This window comes from Diabrotica virgifera, chromosome 2 (assembly GCF_917563875.1).
Source record: "Diabrotica virgifera virgifera chromosome 2, PGI_DIABVI_V3a".
NCBI lineage: Eukaryota > Metazoa > Arthropoda > Insecta > Coleoptera > Chrysomelidae > Diabrotica > Diabrotica virgifera.
In genome coordinates this window covers 247,665,630-247,690,653 of record NC_065444.1, presented here as the reverse complement: position 1 = coordinate 247,690,653, position 25,024 = coordinate 247,665,630, and the positions used below count along the sequence as shown (strand labels likewise).

At 32.5% G+C, this 25,024-nt stretch overlaps 1 protein-coding gene across 1 annotated transcript in view; it reads right to left on the bottom strand.

Moving 5' to 3' along the window:
- Positions 1-924: 924 nt before the first annotated feature.
- LOC114327316 (receptor-mediated endocytosis protein 6 homolog) overlaps positions 925-25,024 on the bottom strand; it is a 69,585-nt gene continuing 45,485 nt past the window's right edge. The window contains exons 17-21 of the mRNA XM_028275901.2: positions 16,785-17,038; positions 10,147-10,358; positions 7,834-7,948; positions 4,644-4,914; positions 925-1,198 (exon numbers count right to left, since the gene is read on the bottom strand). Of these exons, the coding sequence (XP_028131702.1) occupies positions 1,058-1,198; positions 4,644-4,914; positions 7,834-7,948; positions 10,147-10,358; positions 16,785-17,038 (993 nt within the window). The 3' untranslated portion in view covers positions 925-1,057. The remainder of the gene's footprint in view (positions 1,199-4,643; positions 4,915-7,833; positions 7,949-10,146; positions 10,359-16,784; positions 17,039-25,024) is intronic.

Sequence of the window (25,024 nt, the reverse complement as noted above, 5' to 3'; positions counted from 1 at the left end):
GAGCGCCCATCACAGAATCTATCAAGGAACTGCATCATATGCTTTCTCAAGATCAATGAATGCCATATGAGCGTTTGTTTCTTTATTCTTATAATTAAAATTGCATCTGTTGATGATCTGCCCTGTATAAAGATAAATTGACTATCGGATGTTTCCGTTTCTTCACGTATCCGTCTATCAATAATTGAGCCCATCAGAATCAAAACCTGCTAAATCCTAAATTTTTCGTTTTCCCTTTTTTACACAGTTTCAAAGTTCAAGTATCTATTAATCTACAAGCATAAGGTTTCGGCTAAAAACCTTCTAAATCCTCTTCAAAACACCACAATGTCCATTGTTTTATGAACAATAAATTACTTCTTTTTCTTGTATATTTTGTATGTTTTCCTATCAAAATCGTTCAATTCCTACTTTTAGTGCATTAATTGCGCCCAAAAGCAGTTGAAAGTGAGGAATATTATGTGGACTTGGAATCAAAATCTGCTAAATCCAAACTAAAAGTACAAATATCTGAAGATGTAAGGGGTATGCAGAAAAATAACTCTATACCAAATTAGTGTGCTATTTTATGACATTTATTGATGCCACTTTGATTAAGAAATGCCGGGTACTTTTTGGGAAATTTACATTTTAATGTTTTTTAGTCTCCTGAAAATTTTCAAAAAATGGATCCATCAGGTTTTGATTCTATATGCCTCAATTATTACTCTCTCCCATATTTTCACGGAGATTTTTGTTTCTTCAGGTATTTGTCTATCAATTACTCTATCCCATATCTTCATGGTGTGACTAAGTAGTTTTCTGGACCTGTAGTTTGTGCATTGTTGTATATCTCCCTTGTTTTTGTAAACAGGTACTAATATACTGCTTCTTCATTCGTCTGGCATTTGTCCAACTTATGTCTAAGAAAAAAATACAACCGTATAAAATATAAATATTTTTATTAAAAATATAAATGCTCTATAACCTAACAGGTTAATAAAAATCATAAATAATATTTCTTTGTGGTAGGTACATGTAAAACATTTGCATAAATATTATTATATAACAACTTATGTCAATCGGAGTAATCCATGGTTTTGATGTACTCGACGGCAGCGGAGAACTGAGTCCACCAGTACTCCTCTTCTCCGAACAGTTGACTGTGGAAAAAACTGTTGACGTATTGAATGGTTGAGAGGAGAGCTTCGGGATTGACCTTTAAACATACATAAAAATGAACTCAATAGTTTTTTCACAGTGTAATGCTAAATAATCAGTTAACTCACTCTCGAATTTTGACGGTTCCAATTTTGCAATCCACTCCTGTGACAAAATTTTGAACGCGCAAAGGACTAGGAGAAAAATGCAAGCAGTTGCAAATATTCCATTTTACTGATTTACGAAAATAATATCACATTCACAATAACAAGAAAATAAAGTAGTAAAATAATCCCTAGGGCATTCTTATTTGATTCAGATAAATGAGAACTTCTGAGAGTTCATGAGAACTTCCTAAAACATAACATCAAAAAATGCATGAAAATCAGATGACGATAACGACCAATCACGGTAAACGTCGCTGTCATTCCTCTGCGCAAAGGACTAAAATTTTTGATGCGCCGCGCGCCGTCCCCACAATGGAACACGCAGAACAAAGGATTTTCGCGCAGTGACCCTACTGATTTTTTAGCATTATACTGTGGTGTCGTAGTAGTAGTCAGTGTCAATATGATCTGAATTAGTCAGAATAGAAATTAAGGACACTTGTATGTTTCTATGGTTTATTTCACGTTAAGAATACAATATTACGCTTACGGAGATCAGTGTTGCCAAACCTCTCGCGCACTGGTGGATACTCGACTGCAGATATACGATTCATTCTAGTCAGTACAGCGTGGCATCGGTGCGCTTCTATCGCTCATAAGAAATGCATGGGGCTATCTCCGCAATGTTCTATTCTTAACGTGAAATGCACATTATTAGTTCAATTGTATCACAGATTGTTCCAAATAATATGGGTCTAATCGTAAAATGTAAAATTAAAAAAACACATATAGGATTGTTTTCTCTTGAAGTAGTTAAAATATATCACGTCATAATATATCAATGAAGATGGAAGAATATGTAGATTGGAATAAAAGTAGAATAAACACTATAGTTGAGTAAAGATGTACCGAAGAAACTTAAAGACTTTATATTTGCCCCCAGTAGTTCAAATATACCACGGATGCGTCAGACAAAAGAGAGATCGAATTCAAAATTAACTGACTCCGCCAGTTATCTTTTTTCTCCAAAAATTGAATGCGAAAAAACTGTTCAAACGCGATAATAACAAGTAATTAAGAACTACTCGTATATTAGCATAATATAGACCATTATTCCTTTGCAGAGCTAGAGGTAAATTGATTATAAGAAATAGTATAAAACTTGTAGGATATATTTTTGCTTATAATACACTCACCGGCACAAAAAACGGGCACCCCAAAAATAATATTGTTGCTAGACAGGTACATTGTCATTGTATACAGGGTGTACGAATCAAACTGTGTTTTTTCTCAAACTTTGGAACACCCTGTGGAATGTTCTAGCTTTTATAAAAAACTACCCCTGTTTTTCGTCAATATAGGGTGTTTTTAAATAAGTACGGCAAACTTTAAGGGGTAATTCTGCATGATAAAATAATGACAATGTGCTTTATAAACGTATGCCCGCAAATGCTTCGTTTCCGAGATACGGGGTGTTGAAATTGTTCTTACAAACTGACGATTTATTTATTGCTCTAAAACGGTTTGTGATATGCAAATGAAATTTGGTATATTTTAAGAGGTAGTTATTGAGCATTTTTTGGCATACAATTAAGAATTTATATTCACCATTGGAGTGCATACGGGTATAAACATTTTAGATATATCCCGTATGCACTTCTTAATTGTATGCCAAAAAATGCGCAATAACTACCTCTTAAAATTTACCAAATTTAATTTGCATATCACAAACCGTTTTAGAGCAATAAATAAATCGTCAGTTTGTAAGAACAATTTCAACACCCCCTATCTCGGAAACGAAGCATTTGTGGGCATACGTTTATAAAGCAAACTGTTATTATTTTATCATGCATAATTACCCCTTAAAGTTTGCCGTACTTATTTAAAAACACCCTGTATTGACGAAAATCAGGGGTAGTTGTTAAAGTGCCTAACTTTTTCATTATCCGACATAAGCGAATGAATCAAAAAACAGAATGTTAAGAAAACCTGAGGCTATAGTTGGGTTTTAATTTCAGTATTTTATAAAAGCTAGAACATTCCACAGGGTGTTCCAAAATTTGAGAAAAAACACAGTTTGATTCGTACACCCTGTATACAATGACAATGTAACTGTCTAGCAACAATATTATTACAGCGATATTGATAAGAATAAGCCTATAACATATTAAAAAAATTACTTAAATCGGACATCACGTTTAGGAAATACAAGACATTAAAAATGACCCCTTTTTTGGGGTGCCCGTTTTTTGTGCCGGTGAGTGTAGTTTAAATTTATCACAATGTGAATGAAATAGAAGGACATTGTGCGAACAATTCAGAACTAAATAAAAAAAACTTGTTGCTCTTTTAATAGTTCAAATATACCACGACATACATAAACAACTAATAAATTGAAAAAATAAAAAAAAATGACAAAAATCCAAATCGAAAGATATGATAAAGGAATTATAGACTAATATTTGCTTGTAGTAGTTCAAATGTACCGCTGACCGTCAAACAAAAATTACAAAGTTCATCAGTATTCACCAAACAGTTGGAAATACAAATCTGCTCATGTGCCTTCAAACATCATACAAAGTTTGTGTCACAAAATGGAGGAATAAGGAGATAAAATCGAAAGAAAAGAAAAGAAAAAATTGTGGAAAGAATACCTGTAAGACAAAACGCAACAAAAGTATGAAGGTTATAAAGTACATAGATTAGAAGTTAAAAAAATAGTCAAAAATGAGAAAAATAAAAGCTGGGACAAGTTCAGGAAAAAAATGGAAGAAAACAGTAAAGAAAATGTAAAATTGTTTTATTGGATACATACCATGAAGCAACAAAGAAATAAAACTAAAAAATGACCAAAATTGGTCTTTATCAATATTAACCGATGACAAGGATGACATATAATGGAAAGATTGAGAGAACATTTCGAACAACTGTTGAACGGAGAGCAAGGAAAAGCAGAGGAAAATTAAAACAACGTAATTGGCAGATCAGAGAAAAACACAAAGAAAACAGAAGCTATCTAGGAAGGAGAACTAAATGAAACAATAGGAAAGATAAAGACTGTTACCAACTGCTAAATTTTGCTACTAACTTCACTACTGAGGAAAATAATAAATTATTTTAATTCCTCAATCCCTCAAATCAGTGGCATTTGAACTATTCTTTCGTATACGCAGAAAACCATTGGATCTTCATTACTTTGATAGTAGTTTAAGTAGAATCTGTCGTGTGTGCTTGTTTGGTTAGTGTCATATTATGTCAACTGTTGTGCATATTTGTCACCTACTGAGATTAGCCTATTGTTACGGCCGAGGATTCATGTGACCAATATTTTCCTTTATTCTGCTTATCTACCCAATTCATTCGCACCCCTAAAGAAAAACCAATTAATCGTCTTACCTTAATTATCACAAAAACTAAAACAGGCATAAAATCATCAGCTGTCGTGGACGATCCACTCTGAGACATCGCCAACAGATCCATGATACATTTGGAGCAATGAACAATGCATTTAACTTTATCTCTGGGAGTCTTGTATACATTTAACGCCCTCAAAGCGTCTTGAGCTGGTAACCAAGGACATTCGCGAAGGTACATTTTGTCAATTTCGAGATCCTTGTGGTCTGGTGTTATGATTTTTGACAATTTTTCAATGTGGTTATGTAGCACACTAAAAATTGATAAGGATATTGAAAAATCGTATACAATATAATGACGACCAAAAAAAATGCAACACCTAGAAGGACATCTTAATTTTTTAAAATATTTATTTATGGAATTAAACATTATTACACACAACATATTATTATTGCACACATTATTACACACAATATACATTATTGTACATAATTCTTATTATTTGATAATAATGATATGAGTAGCTCTTCATTGATATTCTATATTCTATACACTCAGTTACTCTATGGGACATTGATCGAATTAAGTGGTCTATATAATTCCGAAATACTCATTCAGATTCTTCTTAGGACATGCAGCAGGTCTTCTAAGTTTTTTGGAGGACGTGGCAATCGATTTAGGTTTCGACCTGCCATATCCAACATATTTTCGATGGGTGACAAACTGACAAATCAGCTAATCTTGATGGGTACTCGAAATTCTCTATACCAGATTCTTGTATGAACTCCATGACTTCACTGGCAATATGAGGTTGTCCGTTATCCTGTTGAAAGATCGCATTTGGAATGGTTTGTAGGTAGGGATGTAAAACTACTTCACCAATATATCGTCGAGCTGTCAAAGTACCGTTAATAAGAAGTAGAGGTGATCTGCTTCCCAGACATATAGCACCTCATACCACGTTTGGTTGGTTGTCTTGCTGTAAGACGTTCAAGAACCAAGTCTATATTCGTCTCTCACCTCAAACACGTCTAACCCTTATGCGCCCATCAGAGCCAACCAAACAAAACCTAGAATCATCACTGAATCAGACAAAAGTAAAAGGGCTAGGACAGTTCGACGTATTTTCCCATGAAAAAAACCCATAAGAAATCGCTAAGGTCCATTCTGCTCATGTTTGTCTCATTTTCCGCAAAGCTGACTACAGGCTGACTCGACCTGACTCGACTCAGCCTGTAGTCAGGTCGAGTCAGCCTGTAGTCAGCTTGGCGCAAAATGAGACAAAAATGAGCAGAATGGACCTTAGCGATTTCTTATGGGATTTTACACGGGAAAATACGCCGAACTATCCTAGCCCTTTTACTGACAAAATTCCATTGGCTATTTCAGTTTTGCCGTGCTCTGCACCATTATAAACCTTATGATGTAGTCATGTAGTGTCAAAGGTAAAACCAAAAGCGGATGGTAAGCTCTCAGCCCCCGTTCCATGTAAGCTTTGATAAACTGTTCTTCTTAATATTACCCTTCCTGTAGCTGCAACTTAATCATCTCTTGCTTGATGTACACTCTCCCGTCTATTTCTGAGAGCAAAAAAACTAAGATGGCGCAAATCACGGCCTTGCAATATTCTAGAACGTCCAGATTCTCTCCGACGCTTAACATCGTTGATGAATTAGCGTCAACTCTTCGTGAAATTTCCCGTAAATCAAAATCGACCTCTTTCGTGCCAACAATCAGCCCTATTCTGTAACTTTTAACAAATCGAATAGAAATGGCCAAGTCGAATCGTAATTACCCGAAATTGGAATGTTGGATATTTATCGCGTCGTTTTCGTGTTTGGATTAGCATGCTGTAACTCACATCGTAATCAGTGTAAATCGAAAACGCCAACTTCTCCTTGACGCGCTCAGGAGGAGGTGGCAACCCCGCACTGAAAAGCGAAATAAGTATTCTGTGACGTTAAGTTACTGGAAAGGCTAGTACGACGCGAAGAATTAATAAAAAAAAGAAAAAATTTTGGTGTGTTTTGGCAAAAAGTTTGACAAATTCAACACAAGAATAAACAATGGCAAGAGGAACAGCAAAGAAAAAAATATCTGCTGAGCATTTAAATTACATAGTAGACTTAGGTAAATCATGATATCTCTGAACATAAAATATGCAATATGTATGCACGGTAAAAGTAAGTTTTTTCCTAATGTTGTTCTGAAGCTATTTCCTTGTGGCATTTTTATGATTAACTATTGTGAAATAAGCCACAATTAAATTTAAAAAAATCATTTTATTAACGTTTCGAAGCCCAAATCGGGTTTCGTTGTTAAAATACAAAATACTAAAATAAACAAAAATGTTGTTGCTAAGTAAAAAAATTCTTCTAATAATTTATTTAATATGACTCATTTATATTGGCAATTCCATATATTATTGAATTTAATATGACTCATTTATATTGGCAATTCAATAATATATGGAATTGCCAATATAAATGAGTCATATTAAATAAATTATTAGAAGAATTTTTTTACTTAGCAACAACATTTTTGTTTATTTTAATAGTATTTTGAATTTTGACATCGAAACCCGATTTGGGCTTCGAAACGTTAATAAAATTATTCTTTTTTTAATTTAACTGTGGCTTATTTCCCATCTAAATAGTTAATCATAAGTTTTTTCCCTAAGAAAAATTTTGGTTTTTGGTTTGAAACACACTAGATACGTTCAAATCTACACATTCTACCAGTAAATTAATTAGAGTAGCAATTCTTAAAATGTGTAATGATTTCTATTAACCTTGATGCTGTATAATTATTGGCAAATAAAATTAAATATACAATTATCTAAATAAACGTCAAAACAACAATAATGATACCAATGCTCAAGCGTCAAGACCAATTTCGAGGTCGAAATGTAATCTCGACAGAGCTTGCCTAGTCGAAATAAATTTCTATCCAACGTTTCGATAGTAGAGGTCGAGATGAGTTACAGAATGGCGTGGTAAGAACTGTATCACATATTATATTTTTAGATAAGACTTACAAAAGAAATAGTTTTGATCCAAATAAATAACCGTATACAGTGTTGCACTTTTTGGCCATCAGTATATATTTAAAAAACTTAGCTATGTTTTTAATTGCCACTCAGTATACAAAGAGTAGTGTACGATAAGAGTGTAAGAAAATGAAGAGTTAAAAGGAAAAGATGCTCAGATCTGCTAGAATTCTACAAACTTACCGGTCTCGGTCGCGATCACCATCCCCGTTTGGATAGATGGAATTTTTGTAGGTTTTGTTCATTATAAATCTTTCTAAAGTAATTTTTAATGTCTTTTCTCTGTTGCGTACAATGCCTAGAAATGGAGTTTGAAATAAGAATAAAATAATGACGCTGTTATTGTAATACTATCTGGTTTGTTTCGACCATAAATTTATTTCTAGATGTAAACTGATAAAAGTATAAAACTTACAGTACATATTTCTGCTTCGAGTACTTTAAATATACCACAAAATGTATTAAATGGAAGGAGTTTGGACGCACAATTCAAAACCAGAGACAAAATATATTCTCAAAAGATTCTGGTTCAAAAGTACATTATACATCAAAGTTTGTTTTAGTAGTTCAAATGTACCGCTCATGCGTCAAAAAGGGATCTAAACCAACGAACTGTCAACACTGATGGAATAGCCATGAAGCGAATTTAATGGCGCCAGGATAAGATAGAAGATAATCAGGTAAAGGAGTCAGGTGTTGTAGTTATAGCAAATTTTACCTGACAAATTATCTGTCTCTCTAGAACCTCTCTCTTGTATGTTGGCGCCAATCTCGCTTCACTGTTCGAATGGGACGGGGCCATTCCATCAGTGTTGACAGTTCGTTGATCTAAATACACAATTGTAAAGAAAACAAAAACAAACATTATTTTATGGCAAAAGAACCTTAGTTGTTTAATCTTGTAGTATATAGTTAAATAGATTAGTTATTGTAGTATATAGTTAGATAGATAGAATAACAAATGTTGAGGTCCTCACAAAGATGAAAAAGGATAAGGAAATTATGAATACGATTAAGATAAGAAAGTTACAATATCTCGGCCACGTTATGAAAGCATATAAATATGTGTTGCTACAAACTATAATGAAGGGAAATATACAGGGAAAACGAAGTATTGGAAGAAGACGGATCTCCTGGCTCAACAATCTGAGAAAGTGGTATAATTGCAGTTCCATCGACTTATTCAGAGCTGCAGTCTCAAAAGTGAAAATAGCTGTGATGATTACCAACCTCCTTAGAGGAGACGGTACCTAAAGAAGAAGATATAGTTAAAATGAAGTTACTAACCAAGAATGGGCACAAATTGACAAGATAATAACAGCAACGACAGAAGAGACAATAAAGAAAGCAAATCGTAAAGATTGGTTTGATACATGACGTAAAGGGAATTAGAAGCTAGAAGGAAAGCTAAATTACAAATAAACATAAATATAACTGAATACAACAGAAACGAGGAAGAGTTATGAAGCAGAAAAGAAAACAGTAAAACAAACGTGCAGGAAAAAGAAACGACAATATTGGGAAATGAATTTACAAGATATGGAAAATTATATGGTAAACAAAAAGATTAAAAATGTTTACCAAGAGGTCAAAGTCAATAAAGCTACGGGTCCCGGAATCATATGCTTCTACTGAAGTGAAGAAGGCACGCTAACGGGTGAGTTACCAAGAAAACTAGAGAAATGGGCAGAATACTTTGAGGAACTTCCAAACCCAGAGAAAAAATCACTGACATTCAAAATCGCCGGTTGCTTCAAGTCTTGTTTCTAAGAGGACGGTTCATTTTACACAAAAAGTGTTAAGAAGCATTTTTGTTCAAAATTATCTCAGCTACATTTCTTGTCTGAAACATTTTTTTCCACGGCGTATAGATTTTTGCTGAATCGATGTTTCCCCTTACGGGGAGTTTTAGAGGGGAAGCCCGGGGATAGGAGTGGAAAACTTTTTTGCATCTTAATAATTCAGCTTGTTCGTAGTGGTCAACGAAACTTCAAGCTCATATTAGTACATTTGGTACTTCAAATGCGTTAAAATGATGACAAACCAAAGTCAAAATTAAACAAACCCGTTATGTCAACGACACACTATATCTATTTCTTCTTCTAATAACTCAACAGAAGTAAATAGGAAACAGAATTGACAAAGAACAGAAGAGCGTTATAAAATTAAGGTATGCCACATAAAACTCAAGCGCATATATCATCTTCTGGTAGTTCAAATGTACCGCGTGATGAATATTTTGTAAATCGATATATTCCTTTTTTGTGTTTATTTTGGCAAAAGTTTTTGTTTTATTTAAGATAGCTGTTTTATAATTATTATAAAACAGATTTTTGAAAATCATATTTATTTTATTGATATTTAAAACATTAAAGGTCTAAAGCAGGTTCTTAAAATGAATATCACAGTTGTTACAATACAAAAATGCCAGTGTTAAATTATTTTTCTAATTTGGCTATTACCAAATAGTTCTTGCATTAAAGTCGAGATACCTACCTTTCCAAGTCGGACTGCTCTTCATGATGAGAAATAGTTTGGTGTAAAACCTCTGCATCAAATCACACTTTTCATCCGCCAAACTTAGTTGCCTGAACTCTTCACAGAATTCAACTATGGCAGATTCCTGTTCTGATAAGAACTCTTTGACACAGATCACTGCCAAGTATCTCTCGCACTGGTATTTGTCATTGGTTATTTGTTTCTGTAGGCTGAAAGAGAGCATAAAAGAATTTCAACATTATGTTTTGTTTATTTTATGTATGCATTTATTATACGACTTTTATAATAGAAATTTCCATAAACAAAAAATAATACCAAATTAAGAAACCTAATGAAACCTAAGAAACTAAAATGTTACATACGATCCAAGCCTGTGTTTTCAGTAGTTTAAATGCACCGCTGATACACCAACCAGAAGAATACAACACAAAATTCAAAATGAAACAGTAAAACAAATGTAATTTGGGCCCAAAAACCTATATTTTTGCTTTTAGTAGTTCAAACGTATTACAAAATGTATATACCCAGCAAAACAAAACAAATATGTCTATAGAAATGTTTGGACGATTTTATGGCTAAGCTAACAATTGCACAAGCCGAAACAGAGAGTCGGAAACCATGTTAGTAAAGGTAAATGAAAACACCGCAATAATAATAAAATGTAAATGAAAACACCTATGAATACAAATTTTCGTAAGAATACTTCACAACAGAATTAGGCAGAAATACGATGATATCAATATAGTAGATGAAGATACCCAATTTAGTTTTAGAAATGCTATGAGAACTAGGGCGGCACTTTTGCGCTAACTGTCCTATTACAAAAATACCGTGATCAAAGAAAATATGTATTTGCATGCTTCGTGGCAATCGAAAAAGCATTGGATAAAGTACAGCATGTAAAATTAATGCAGATGCTAAAAAATATAGCAATAATCGACTGGTGGGAGGGCATTTAATGCCAAACTTTCCACATTTTTAAGAGAATTGCTCCAAAATATTTATTAAGGACCACTGGAGCAATTATAACACAATTAAATAGAATTCCTTCGATAGTCTATTTAATAAGTGTACTGTAATGAAATAAGGGATGATTCTGGCGAAAAATCTAATGGCGAAAAATCTAATGCCTGCAACTATAGACCTATTGCCCTACTACCGGTACTCTCCAAAATTATTGAGAGGCTCATAAAAACCCCACTTATGTCCTTTCTCTTTGATAACAATATTTTATCACAAAATCAGTTCGGCTTCTTAACTAATAAATGTACAACTGATGCCATGTTTTCTGTACTTCACGAGGTTTACCAAGCACTAAACAATAATATCTTTATACTGCCACTGTTTTCTGTGACTATTCCAAAGCTTTTGATTGTGTAAATCACAACATTTTGATTAAAAAACTTAATTACTACGGAATTCGAGGTATTTCTTTGAATTGGTTCAAATCTTACTTAGATAATAGGAAACAATTGGTTAGAGCAAATGATACTGACTATAGTCTCAAAAACATTATATGTGGAGTACCACAAGGTTCAGTATTGGGTCCTCTACTTTTCCTGATCTTTATAAATGACATCACTAATTTAAAAATCGATGGAAAAATTTTTCTTTTTGCTGATGATACCAGTATCACTTGGAGCAACTCAACTATTGCAACTCTTCATGCAACTATAACTTCTGATCTTCTTACGATAAAAACCTGGTCTGACTCTAATTTACTCTCCTTTAACGTGGATAAAACGGTAGCATTATCATATAAAGGTGCTCTTCAACCCCTGCTTGTGAATAGCAGCCAGATCTCTACCGTTGATTCTGTAAAATTTCTTGGTATTCTTTTACACAGCAACCTCAAATGGTCCCTTCATATCGATTTGTTAAGTAAGAAACTCGCCTCGGCCTGCTATGCCATAAGATCTGTTTCGAAGGAACTCAATTTAGCATCTTCTAAAATAACATATTTTTCTTTATTCGAGTCTTATCTTCGATATGGTCTTCCTTTTTGGGGGTCTAGTACAGCTGCCCAATTTGATGTTATTTTCAAATTACAAAAAAGAGCAATAAGATATCTGTTTGGCCTCAGAAGAACAACCCATTGCAGAAGTTACTTTAAAGATCACGAAATTTTAACTCTTCCATCTTTGTATATTTTAGAAACTGTTTGCTTAATTCGTAAACACATGCATGTCTTTCCAGCAAGGCCTCATCATGACTACTCCACCAGAAATTCAACTTTTGATGTCTATTTACCGATCCCGTCTTCTGAGTTAGTAAAGAAATCTATACTATATTCCGCAAAAAAACTATACAACCATCTCCCTTTACAACTCAAATCTGCAACATTCTTTCTCAAGTTCCGTAAAATGACAAAAGCTCATTTATCTAAAAGACCATATTATTCAGTAGAAGAGTTTCTTAATGACTAACTAAGAAATCACAGTAATGTACAAGTAACTAAAGTGTATTTATATATATTTGGGTGTCACATACAGCAGCTTAAACTTATTAGTTCCTTTGTTTGTGTTTTATTATATTATGTTGTATGTTCAATTTTGCAATTTATAGTAATTTTGCAATATATTGGTTTTTGTTTTTTTACTTCACTTTTTTAACTTATTACTTCACATTGTTTATATTTTTTTTTATTGACGATTTATCTAATTTTATAAAATTGTATTTGTTATTGTTATGTATATCTTTTTCGTGAATCTATGTTAAGCTTTGTCCATAAAATTGTATAATTTTCAGTGACAATAAAGCATATTTCTATTCTATTCTATTCTATTCTAACATTGATAACTTATCGCAATTCTGAATACAGAGATTTATACAAACTTTAATAATATTTATAGTGCTTCGGGGGTGTACACACACAGAGGTTTGAGTGATATCAATGCAACGTTATACTAATAGCAAAAGAGCGGTACATTTCCAAAATACGTAATTTTGCACCAGAAGCGCGAAAAAACACACTCACCTTCACCTCGGAGAAGTCATTGTAAGACCGCAGTGATTCTAAACTATCAAGGGTTCACGCGGGGAGATATGGAGGCAGAAAAACTAGTCTTAACAAATAAAGGTTCATATTAGGGGAACTGAAACTAGTTTTCGAAACGCGAATACATGCATTTACAATTCTTATATGAGTTTTTAAAATATAATATTAGTTGGATATATTTAGAATGAAATGAAATAAGTTGTTTTTACAACAATTGACAAAGATATTCGTGTCATTAAAAATCTGTACTGTTGGAAACAAACTGCTATCATAAAAGTTAGAAAAGCTACACCGAAGAAATATCCATACAACGAGGAATCAGACAAGGTTGCATTTTGTCCACAACATTGTTCTATGTTTACTCCGACCAGCTATTTAAAAGGCACTTGAGAGACAGCCATATGGAGTAAAAATCAACGGGAACTACTAAATGTAATTAAAATTAGAACGGATTATAGATACGCGGACGTAGTAGATCTATCAGAGTTTTGAAGGTCTTCAAATTCTGATGGATCGTATTCACGAAGTAGGAAAGGAAACTGTCATTAAAATAAACTAAAAAAAAAACCAAATTTTTAGTCTTTAACCTTTCCTGAACCGTGCTATAAAAACTTACGCTGCAGGCCGTGCGGGGCAACTATGTTACCCCACTAAAATACTTCAATAATTCATTTAAATTTTACATTATTGTTTGGAAAGTTATATAATAAGGCACTAGTAACTGAAATAGTTTGTTTTTATTATTAAAAAGATTTACATTTTTTTATTTTTACCTGTAATTACAATTTGATTTTATTCCTGATTTTTAAAATGTTTTAAAATGGCATAAAAATGTTTTACTTTCTTCTCGATGTATGGTACAAATTGGTTTTCTGCATATACTACATGATATTTGAGTCTTTCTATTACGTGCCCTGGCACAAAAGCTGCATCTTCGACTTGTATATTGTTGAATGTCTCTGGCAGGAGTTTCTGGCACTGTGTGCCCCGAGGAGTTAATTTCAATTTTAGTATAAAATTTAAATTACATTTGATAATTTTTATAAAAAAACGATTTAGTAATATATTTTCTAAGACTACCTAGAGGGATAAAAAAAAATAAAAATATTTTGAAAAGTTATAAAGACAAAACCGCATCTGGGGTAACCAAGTTGCCCCGCACGGCCACGGAAAGGTTAACCATAACCCACATCCAGATGCAGAGCTTCAATTATATGTCCAAGCTAAAATGTTCACACAATTACATAATTATTTGAGAACTGTCATAACGAACCAACTAGATCCAGACATAGAAATAAAACGCAGAATAGCAATGATTAAAACTCCTTTTATTAAAATGAAGTCATTTCTTTGTGATAAACATCTCAGTTTAGAACTAAGACAAAGAGTGGCCAAGTGATATATTTAGTCTGTACTTTTGTATGGTGCAGAAGTGTGGACACTTAAAGTATCGACCATGAACAGAATTGAAGCATGAGAAATTTGGATTCATAGACGGATGCTGAAGATACCTTGAACAGCCGAAACTAATCAGAAAGTACTAAGGAGTAGAGATGTTGAAAAACTATCTATTCGTTACAAAGTACTCGTTACTTACAGAGAGACAAATCGTTACTTTGATTACTCAGATTACTTCGTTATTTCGTACCAATCGTATCAGAGCGAGTAACGACGATTGTATCTACAACCAGTACACTTGATTACTTTCTACCAATCGTATCCCAGCGAGTAACGGACGGGACCGGTATTTTGCGAGTGTCATCGAATATCGTTATCGGTATGAAGTGTTTTAAGGTTGTGAGGGTGAGGAGAAGATAGAAGATGAAACAGATGGAGGTATAATGGTATACGTAAAATATGTAATGTATGTCATTAATAAAGATCGAATGCGAGAAATCTATATTTTTATCTAGATCTACAGAGTGAGTTTTATGTATGGAAACACTCAATTATCTCGAAAACGACTTGCACGATTTTTATAGGTTTTGGTAGGTAGGGGTTTTCTAATGCGTTCGATATTAAAGTGCTAATTACATTGTTGTCAAATCTTCTGTTTTTCTGCAAATCTAATGAACTTTCTTATTTCAAATAGAACACCCTATATATCTTTTGCGTTTTGAAGTCCTTAAGAAATGCTGATTATTTTTCATGTTATATTCCCTATACCTAAATGCGATAATTTCGGAGTTATGGCTATATTTATTTTTAATTTTTTTTTTAATTTAAACAGGTTATAAAAATCAAATTTCTCCGCCCAGGTGGATAATATTTTAGGTTCTTTGGATCATTGGGAACAAAAAAGGTCTTTTGTAATTTTTCTCTAAAGTTAATCGTTTTCGAGTAATCAACAATTTAAAACTGAAAAAATAAAACGAATAATGACGATTTTTATGGTTCTAAAACACAAGTAAAAAATATAATTTTTGAAATTATAAAGTACCTAAATTCAAGCCCAACTCTTCTTCTGATAGCTTGCCGTAAGATTTTTTGTCTCTTTTTATTCTAAAACATTGATTTTTAATTTTTAATGAAGTGCATATGAGAAGACGGGCGATCGGGCTGCATTAACATTTAAAATTACAATGTTTTAAAATGAAATAATCTTAAATTACTTATCGGTTGCTGATAAAATAAGGCTTGACGTTGAATTTGGGTACTTCGCAGTTTCAAAAATAAAATTGTTTATTTGTGTTCTTGAATCTTGAAAATCATCATTATTCGATTTTTTTCATTTTTGAATTGTTTATAACTCAAAACGATTAATTTTAGAGAAAAATTATAAAGGATATTTTTTGTTCCCCATGATCCAAACAACCTAAAATAGTGTTTACCCGGGTCAAAAAAATTGATTTTTATAATTTGTTTAATTTTTTTTTAAATAAATGTAGCAATAACTCCAAAATTATGGTATTTAGGTATAGGAAATATAACATGAAAAATTATCAGTATTTCTTAGGGACTTCAAAACACAAAAAATATACAGAGTAATATACATTTCAAATACCATTTGAAATACGAAAGTTCATAAGATTTCCTTAAAAACGGAAAATATGACAACAATGTAATTAGCACTATAATCTCGGCCGCATTAGAAAACTCACACCTACCAAAATCTATAAAAATCGTGTAAGCCGTTTTTGAGATAATTGAGTGTTTCCATACATAAAACTCACTCTGTATATCTATACCTATACAAAATACCTACCTACTGGGAAATACGATTCTCGATATGATTACCGGTACTCAAATACAAAAGTAACAAAAGTAATCAAAGTAACGAATACTGTAAATGATTACTTTATACAAAAGTAACGATTTGTAACGAATACTCGAATGTACCTATAGTCAACATCACTACTAAGGAGGGTTCACAAAGATAGCGAATTGCTAAAGACTGTTAAACACCGGAAAATGTCTTATCTGGGACATATAGTGAGGGGAAATCGATATAAAATATTACAACTAATCCTTAAAGGCAAAATAGAACAGCGTAAGTGTAGAAAGAAAACAAGTTTCTTGGTTAAAAAAAATTCGTGAATTCTACGGATACAAAACCAAATTCGACAGAATTAATTTTTTCAAAAAATTATTTGTAATCTGAAATCTATATATAAAATATACTATAAAAGCTACTCACCTATTTAGATAACTTTCACAAAATAGCAACTCTTGCTTTGATGTGATCAAATATTTGATATATGTAGCTCGCAGAACGATATCAGAGCGCATAGAACGTAGCAATTTAAGACAGCTGTCATCGTTTAACAGATTGACGCACCGTATTGCCTCCGATATTCTCGCCACTTCAGACCATTCTCTCAGTCTTCTCGCTTTGCCCAGTTCCAGACGTAGCATCGTTTCAATTTTATTCTTAATACTAAAGGGGTTGTTCTGCAACAAAAAGAGATTTAATTGATTGGATATTAATGGAACAGCGAGATTTTGTGAGAGTTCAACAAATCTCAACGCTTAATATTGAATGAAGTAAAGAAACACAGACTTACTCACAATCATTTAATAATACTTTGACGACCGGTTTCGATCTCTACACTATTCAGATCACCTTCAGGTCGGCGTTACAAGTAGTTAAATGCTACAATTAAAGAAAGCCAGAGTTAGAACATTGTCTGGTTGTACAAATGCTAATAGAAAGCCAAAATTTGGAAATAGGTATGCAACTGTTGACATTTCAGAACAACAAACTGATACATACATATGCACACATATGAGAAACAGATACTCATAAGCATGCATACGCACATGGATGCATGCGGTTTATGACCATTTGTTGAACGAGTTGAAATTTTAAAATTTTTTAAAAAACCATTAAAAATTATTAAAAAACCTTATTAAAAGTTTTTCTATCAAAAATAATGCTTTCAAAATTCAAAAAATAAATAATAATATCATTTTGATCTACTTACATGCCGTTACAAGGGATGCGTTGCAAGTTCATCGATAACATGTTTAAACGTCCAACTTATGCTAATAGGATAGCTAGGTGAGGGACAGGGTAAGCGGACATGCTTCGTAGGTCAAAACATAGTGAAATTTGAATGGATCCTGAAGGAAGATGTGTGTTGAGAAACAGAGAATGTTGTGTTAGTAATGAGAAAGACAACGTTCGAGTGGTAATGTTACTAATGTAGCTAAGTACGAAAAAGCTTGATTGTAGACACTTGTACTAATGTGATGGTCTTTGCTCGTAGATGTTTTGAGATATGAGCAGAGGTCAAAGTTAGGAAAATGACAAATAGGAAAGAATTTTTAAGTATGTATTGTTCCCAGTCAAAGAACTAAGGGATGTCATATATTTAATAAAATTGTAGATGCCTGACACTTTGAAATCTATGAAATGTAGAGGATTATAAGAAAACTAATTAGATAAAAAGATAGATAAAAAAGATTGTCAAAATAATCTTGGTTGAAAAACTGTAAAAATTAAAGGTGATCTGAAAAGGAAGGGGTTTTGTTTGAGCTATTGTATGATAGAGTATGTTCAGCAAGAAATATTGAATAAATAATGATAGAGTGCAGGCAATCATCATCATTATTTATCATTATTTAATCATCATTATTTATTCAATATTTCTTGCTGAACATACTCTATCATACAATAGCTCAAACAAAACCCCTTCCTTTTCAGATCACCTTTAATTTTTACAGTTTTTCAACTAATATTATTTTGACAATCTTTTTTATCTATCATTTTATCTAATTAGTTTTCTTATAATCCTCTACATTTCATAGATTTCAAAGTGTCAGACACCTACAATTTTATTAAATATATGACATCCCTTGGTCCTTTGACTGGGAACAATACATACTTAAAAATTCTTTCCTATTTGTCATTTTCCTAACTTTGACCTCTGCTCATATCGCAAAACATCTACGAGCAAAGACCATCACATTAGTACAAGTGTCTACAATCAAGCTTTTTCGTACTTAGCTACATTAGTAACATTACCACTCGAACGTTGTCTTTCTCATTACTAACATAACATTCTCTGTTTCTCAACACACATCTTCCTTCAGGGTCCATTCAAATTTCACTATGTTTTCACCTACGAAGCATGTCCGCTTGCCCTGTCCCTCACCTAGCTATCCTATTAGCATAAGTTGGACGTTTAAACATGTTATCGATGAACTCGCAACGCATCCCTTGTAACGGCATGTAAGTAGATCAAAATGATATTATTATTTATTTTTTGAAAGCATTATTTTTGATAGAAAAACTTTTAATAAGGTTTTTTAATAATTTTTAATGGTTTTTTAAAAAATTTTAAAATTTCAACTCGTTCAACAAATGGTCATAAACCGCATGCATCCATGTGCGTATGCATGCTTATGAGTATCTGTTTCTCATATGTGTGCATATGTATGTATCAGTTTGTTGTTCTGAAATGTCAACAGTTGCATACTTTTCAAATTTTGGCTTTCTATTAGCATTTGTACAACCAGACAATGTTCTAACTCTGGCTTTCTTTAACTGTAGCATTTAACTACTTGTAACGCCGACCTGAAGATGATCTGAATAGTGTAGAGATCGAAACCGGTGGTCAAAGTATTATTAAATGATTGTGAGTAAGTCTGTTTCTTTACTTCATTTAATATGGACTCACATATGCAACCCATTCAATACTTAATATTGAATTCAAATGAAAAATTTGATGATGTGAGATATGCCTTAAGGGCTAAGGGGCCTATATTATGTGTCAATTTCGAAAAAAAACCTATTTATTTTGGAATTTATTGTGTGGATTCATTAAAAATGGCGGATTTCCTGTGACTGTTCCAAAATTGACGGCGACCATAATTTTGTACTAAGGAATAATATTAAACATAAAATTCACAAAGATTTCTGTTGTAGTAACTATAGCATGGATTAAAGAAACAAGTTTTATAAAGAAATGACTGACTAAACGTGTTTAAATCACTTTTATACACATAGCGACCACAATTTTTCAAAAACTATCTGACCGATCCTTCTGAAATTTCAACTAAGTATTTGTCACACATTTGAGTATCGCGTGAACTAAAATAATATATTTTAATTTTTTCTACCTTCTTCGGCGATCAAACTTCAAACAATTGCAAAAAAAAATTCGAAAATTTTGTCTTTAAACTGCTGCCATTTGGTCATTTCTTTATAGAACTTGCTTATTTTTAGTTCATACTATAGTTACTAATATACTAAAGAGATATAAAAAATTAATGCACCACCTTAAAAATGGGTCATCTTTGATGTCTCGAATTTCCTAAATCTTTTGTCCGATTTAACTGATTTTTTTAATATGATAGCCTTATATTATTATTTAACAATATTGCTGTAATAATATTGTTGCTACACAGGTAAATTGTCATTGTATACCGGGTGTACCAATCAAACTGTGATTTTTTTCTCAAAGTTCGCAACATCCTGTGGCATATTCTAGCATTTATAAAATACTGACATTAAAACCCAACTATAGCCTCAGGTTTTTTTTAATTCTGTTTTTGATTAATTCGCTTATGCTGGATAATAAAACAGTTAGGTATTTTAACAACTATTAACTGTGTTTTTAATTAATACAGGGTGTTTTTAAATAAATATGACAAACGTTAAGGGGTAATTCCGCATGAAAAAATAATGACAGTTTGCTTTATAAACGTATGTCCGCAAATATTTTTCTTCAATTTTCTTCTTCTTTTTCAATGAAGACAACAAAAATGAAAATGGAGAACTACTTATTAACTTTTGCTCTCAGAACGAATTTCGAATAAACAATACGTTCTTCAGACACAAAGATCAACAAAAATATACATTCCAAAATACAAGAGGACACAGATCCGTTATTGATTATATATTGACAAACAGAAACATCCACCACTCTCAAGTACTAGATATACGATGTTTAAGTGCAGCTAATATTGGAAGCGATCACAACCTAGTACTTGGAAAAATCAGAATAGAGCTACAAAGAAACAGGAAAGAAGACCCTGTTGAATGTGAGACAAGAATAAAGGTAGAACAGCTACGAGACTTGTCAACACGAGATCTATACCAGAGAAGATTGCAAAAAGTACTGAATGAAAACTACATTACACTGGATGAAGACATAGAAGAAAGTTGGAGGAAGATCAGAGATAATATCAAAATGGCAGCAACGGAAGCACTTGGAGAACGTAAGATAAGTAAACATATACGAAAGGAGAACTCCATGGTTCTGTGAAGAAATAAAAATAAAATGCCAAGAAAAAAGAAAATCTACCTAGAATACAAGTCCAAAAGAACGAGACAAACATATGAAGAATATAAAAGAGTACGAAATGAATTAAACTCAATAGTAAGAAGGAAGAAAACAGAACATTGGGAAGCATTTTCAAGAGATGGAGCACGACTTTTAAGGGATGCAAAGGGAAATGTGGAAAATGATAAGAGGTCAAAGAGCAGAGATGAAGGAATTGATAGAAGTAAAACATATTGATACAAATACATGGACAACTTACCTAAAAAACCTTTCATCAAACAGCTAATCACAAAGAACTGGAAACACCACGATTAGAATCGGATGAGAAAACAGAAATTAAAGAGGAAGATATAAAGAACGCCTTAAAAAAAAGAATGTGTGTGTACTTTGTACGCACGTAAGAAGTTATACTTCTATATAATTTTAACGAAGTAATTGTATTCTATTTAAATATTAAACTAACTTTCTTATCTACCACTTTCAAAAAATTTTTATTAAAACAACTAAAAAAAAATGAATCGTAGAGGATTGGAACACGGGACGTTTCGAACTCTGACCGAACGCTCAACAACTAGACCACCGAGGTTATGTGATTGACACGTACGTTTCGGATATAATGAGTGCAGCTGATCTCACTACTACCAACTTTGTTAAATTTTGAAACAGTAATTTCACTTTTATTTAATAATGGTACGGTAAACAATCCTCATTTTTTAATATGTTATTCCTTACAAAAATACCTTTAATTTGAGCACAAATAATTAAAAATCGTAAATTTGGGTCAAAAGTTATTAACTTTTTAAGAATTCCCATAAGAGCCCATGTTAAAACTTAACTTTGACCCTTAATAGTAATTAAACGGCACAGTAAAACATTTTTTTAAAAATCAAGTCTTAGTTTTTTTAAGTAAACTATAACATACTAAAATTTCATGCAAATCCTTAATTCTTTGCCGAAGGTGTGATATTTTGAAAATTGATCAAATTATTTTAATTTTGAATTGAAATGATTTAAGTGCACTTTACATCAACAATAAATTGAACAAGAAATTGACAAAGTTATTCAAGGCCAAATTTGACGAGTACAAAATGTATGGTTTGTAAAAGAAAATGAAGGAATTTGATGAAATAGAACAATTGGATATATTTTATTTTGTCAAATTTCTTTATTTTCTTTTTATTCACGGCAAAATTGGATGTAGAATTGTGTTTTGTATAAGCCAAATTTGACCTTGAATAACTTGTTGTCAATTTCTTATTCAATTATTGTTGATGTAAAGTGGACTTTAGAATTGAAAAAAAATACAACAAAACATATAGTAAGAAAACAATATATTAGGTGAATATTGATAGTAATCAAATTATATAAATAAAAGTATTACATTATTACATACTATGTATGTATTTTGGCAGATCAAACAGGTAGGTTTATACCCATGATACATTAACAATTATTACGTACCTGTTGCTTTTAAAAACTATTTAAAAGTCACTACAATATTATAAACTGTTTTGTTTCTGTCCTCACAACAATAAAACTAATATATTATACATTTGTTTACCTTTACCTTTTCCTCCAAACCACAGCTGTCCTACAGCTGCCATATTGGATAATTTTTGACATGTCATTTGAACATCCAATCAGAACAAAGTTATATTGCGCGTATGCGCCTGGGTGATGCGTATGCGCCTGGTTTTAACATATAAAAATTCACCCTCATCGCGCGTAAAGAAGTATAACTTCAAAAAGATGAAAAATCGAAAAGCTCCTGGGAAAGATGGAATAGCTAATGAACTTTTAAAGTACGGAGGAGATAGACTTCACAAAGAACTGAATATCCTTATAAGTAAAATAATAAATACAGGAAGAATTCCAGAAGAATGGAGAACCACTCAAATGATAGCGTTATTTAAGAAAGGTGATAGGGCAGACCCCAGTAACTATAGAGGGATAAATTTACTGAGCACTATACTGAAACTCACAACAAAAATACTTATGGAGAAAATAATGGCGTGCATAAATATATCGGATGAACAACAAGGATTTAGAAGTGGAAGATCATGTAACGATGCAGTTTTTGTGATAAGGCAAATAGCGGAGAAATCATTAGAATATAACAAACCAGCCTTTTTCTGTTTCATAGACCTAGAGAAAGCGTTTGATAGAATCCAATTAAAAGATGTGATACACCTTCTATATGAGAAAAATTTACCACTGGATATCATAAAACTGATAGAAAACATATATGTAAGAAATAAAATAGAGATGAAAGTCAATGGAATAATAACAGAACCCATAGAAACAAACACAGGAATCCGGCAAGGAGATTCACTAAGCCCTCTACTGTTTAACATAATATTGGATGCAATAATAAAACAAGTGAAGAAAAAAAGAGGGTACAAAATGGACAATAGAGAGATAAAAATACTCTGTTACGCTGATGACACCGTGTTAGTAGCAGAGTGCGAAGACGACCTACAAAGATTATTGCACGAGTTCAACATTAACGCAAAAGAAATGAATATGAAAATATCAGTCCAAAAAACAAAAAGCTTAGTAATTGCCAAAGAACCAATAAGATGCAAATTGGAGTTAGACAATCAAATTATACAACAAGTAATGACTTTCAAATATCTGGGAATTAATCTATCAGCCGACAACAATATCGAAGAAGAGGTAAAAGACCAAATAATTAAAGCCAGTAGAACGGCCGGATGCCTAAACGACACAATTTGGAAAAACAAACACCTAAGATTGGAAACAAAGGCCCGAATATATAAGTCAGTTATTAGGCCAGTTACGACTGACACGGCCAAAAACAAGACCAGATACAAGCAAAACACGAAGACATCTGGAAACCAACGAAATGAAGATCTTAAGAAGGATTGCTGGAAAAGGACTACAGGATAGGGTAAGAAGTGAGGAAATCAGACGCATATGTGGAGTAGACAATATAAATACCTGGGTAAAGAACAGAAAAGAAGAGTGGAATGAGCACATAAGCAGGATGTCTGAATCAAGAATAGTAAGAATAGCCAGGGACAAGTCACCGTTAGGCAGGAGAAGTATAGGACGCCCAAGGAAAAGATGGAATGACAACTTAGGGGCAGAATGAAAGGCACCGTTGAAGAAAAACAGGCAGTACTGCCTATATAAAAGAAGAAGGAGAATAAGAAGAAATTTTTCTTAAAAACTGACGATTTATGTATTGTTTTAACACCGGTTGAGATATGCAAATGAAATTTGGTGGGTTTAAAGAGGTAGTTACTGTGCATTTTTTGACATACAATTAAAAATTTTATGTTCACCATTATAGTCATATTCCCCGTGTGCGCGCCAATGGTGAATATAAAATTCTTAATTGTATATAAAAAATGCGCAATAACTACCTCTTAAAACCCACCAAATTCCATTTGCATAGCTCAACCGGTTTTAGAGCAATAAATAAATCTTCACTTTGTAAGAAAAATTTCAACACCCCGTATTTCGAAAACGAAGCATTTGCAGACATACGTTTATAAAACAAACTGTCATTATTTTTTCATGCAGAATTACCTTTTAAAGTTTGTCATAGTTTTTAAAAACACCCTATATTGATGAAAAGCATGGCTAGTTATTAAAATACCTAACTTTTTTGTTATCCAACTAAGCCAATGAAACAAAAAACAGAATGTTAAGAAAACCCGAGTCTATAGTTAGGTGTTAATTTCAGTATTTTATAAATGCTAGAATATCCCACAGGATGTTGCGAACTTGCGAGAAAAAAAAAGTTCGATTGGTACACCCGGTATACAATGACAATTTACCTGTCTAGCAACCACATTGTTAAAGAATAAGGCTATATCATATTAAAAAAATCAGTTAAATCCGACTGCAGGTTTAGGAAATTCGAAACATCAAAAATGACCCCTTTTTAAGGTGGTGCGTTAATTTCTTGGAGCAGTGTAGAAATCTTTGTGAATTTTATGTTTTAGATAATTCCTCAGTATAAAATCATGGTCGCCGTCAATTTTGGGACAGTCACAGGAAATCGGCCATTTTGAATTTATAAGATGTTCAAAAAATCTTTTTTGCATATTTTTAGAGTGCGTTTATTAAGAGAAAAAAATGTAAAACCTTATATACCTACCACAAACGTCACATAAAT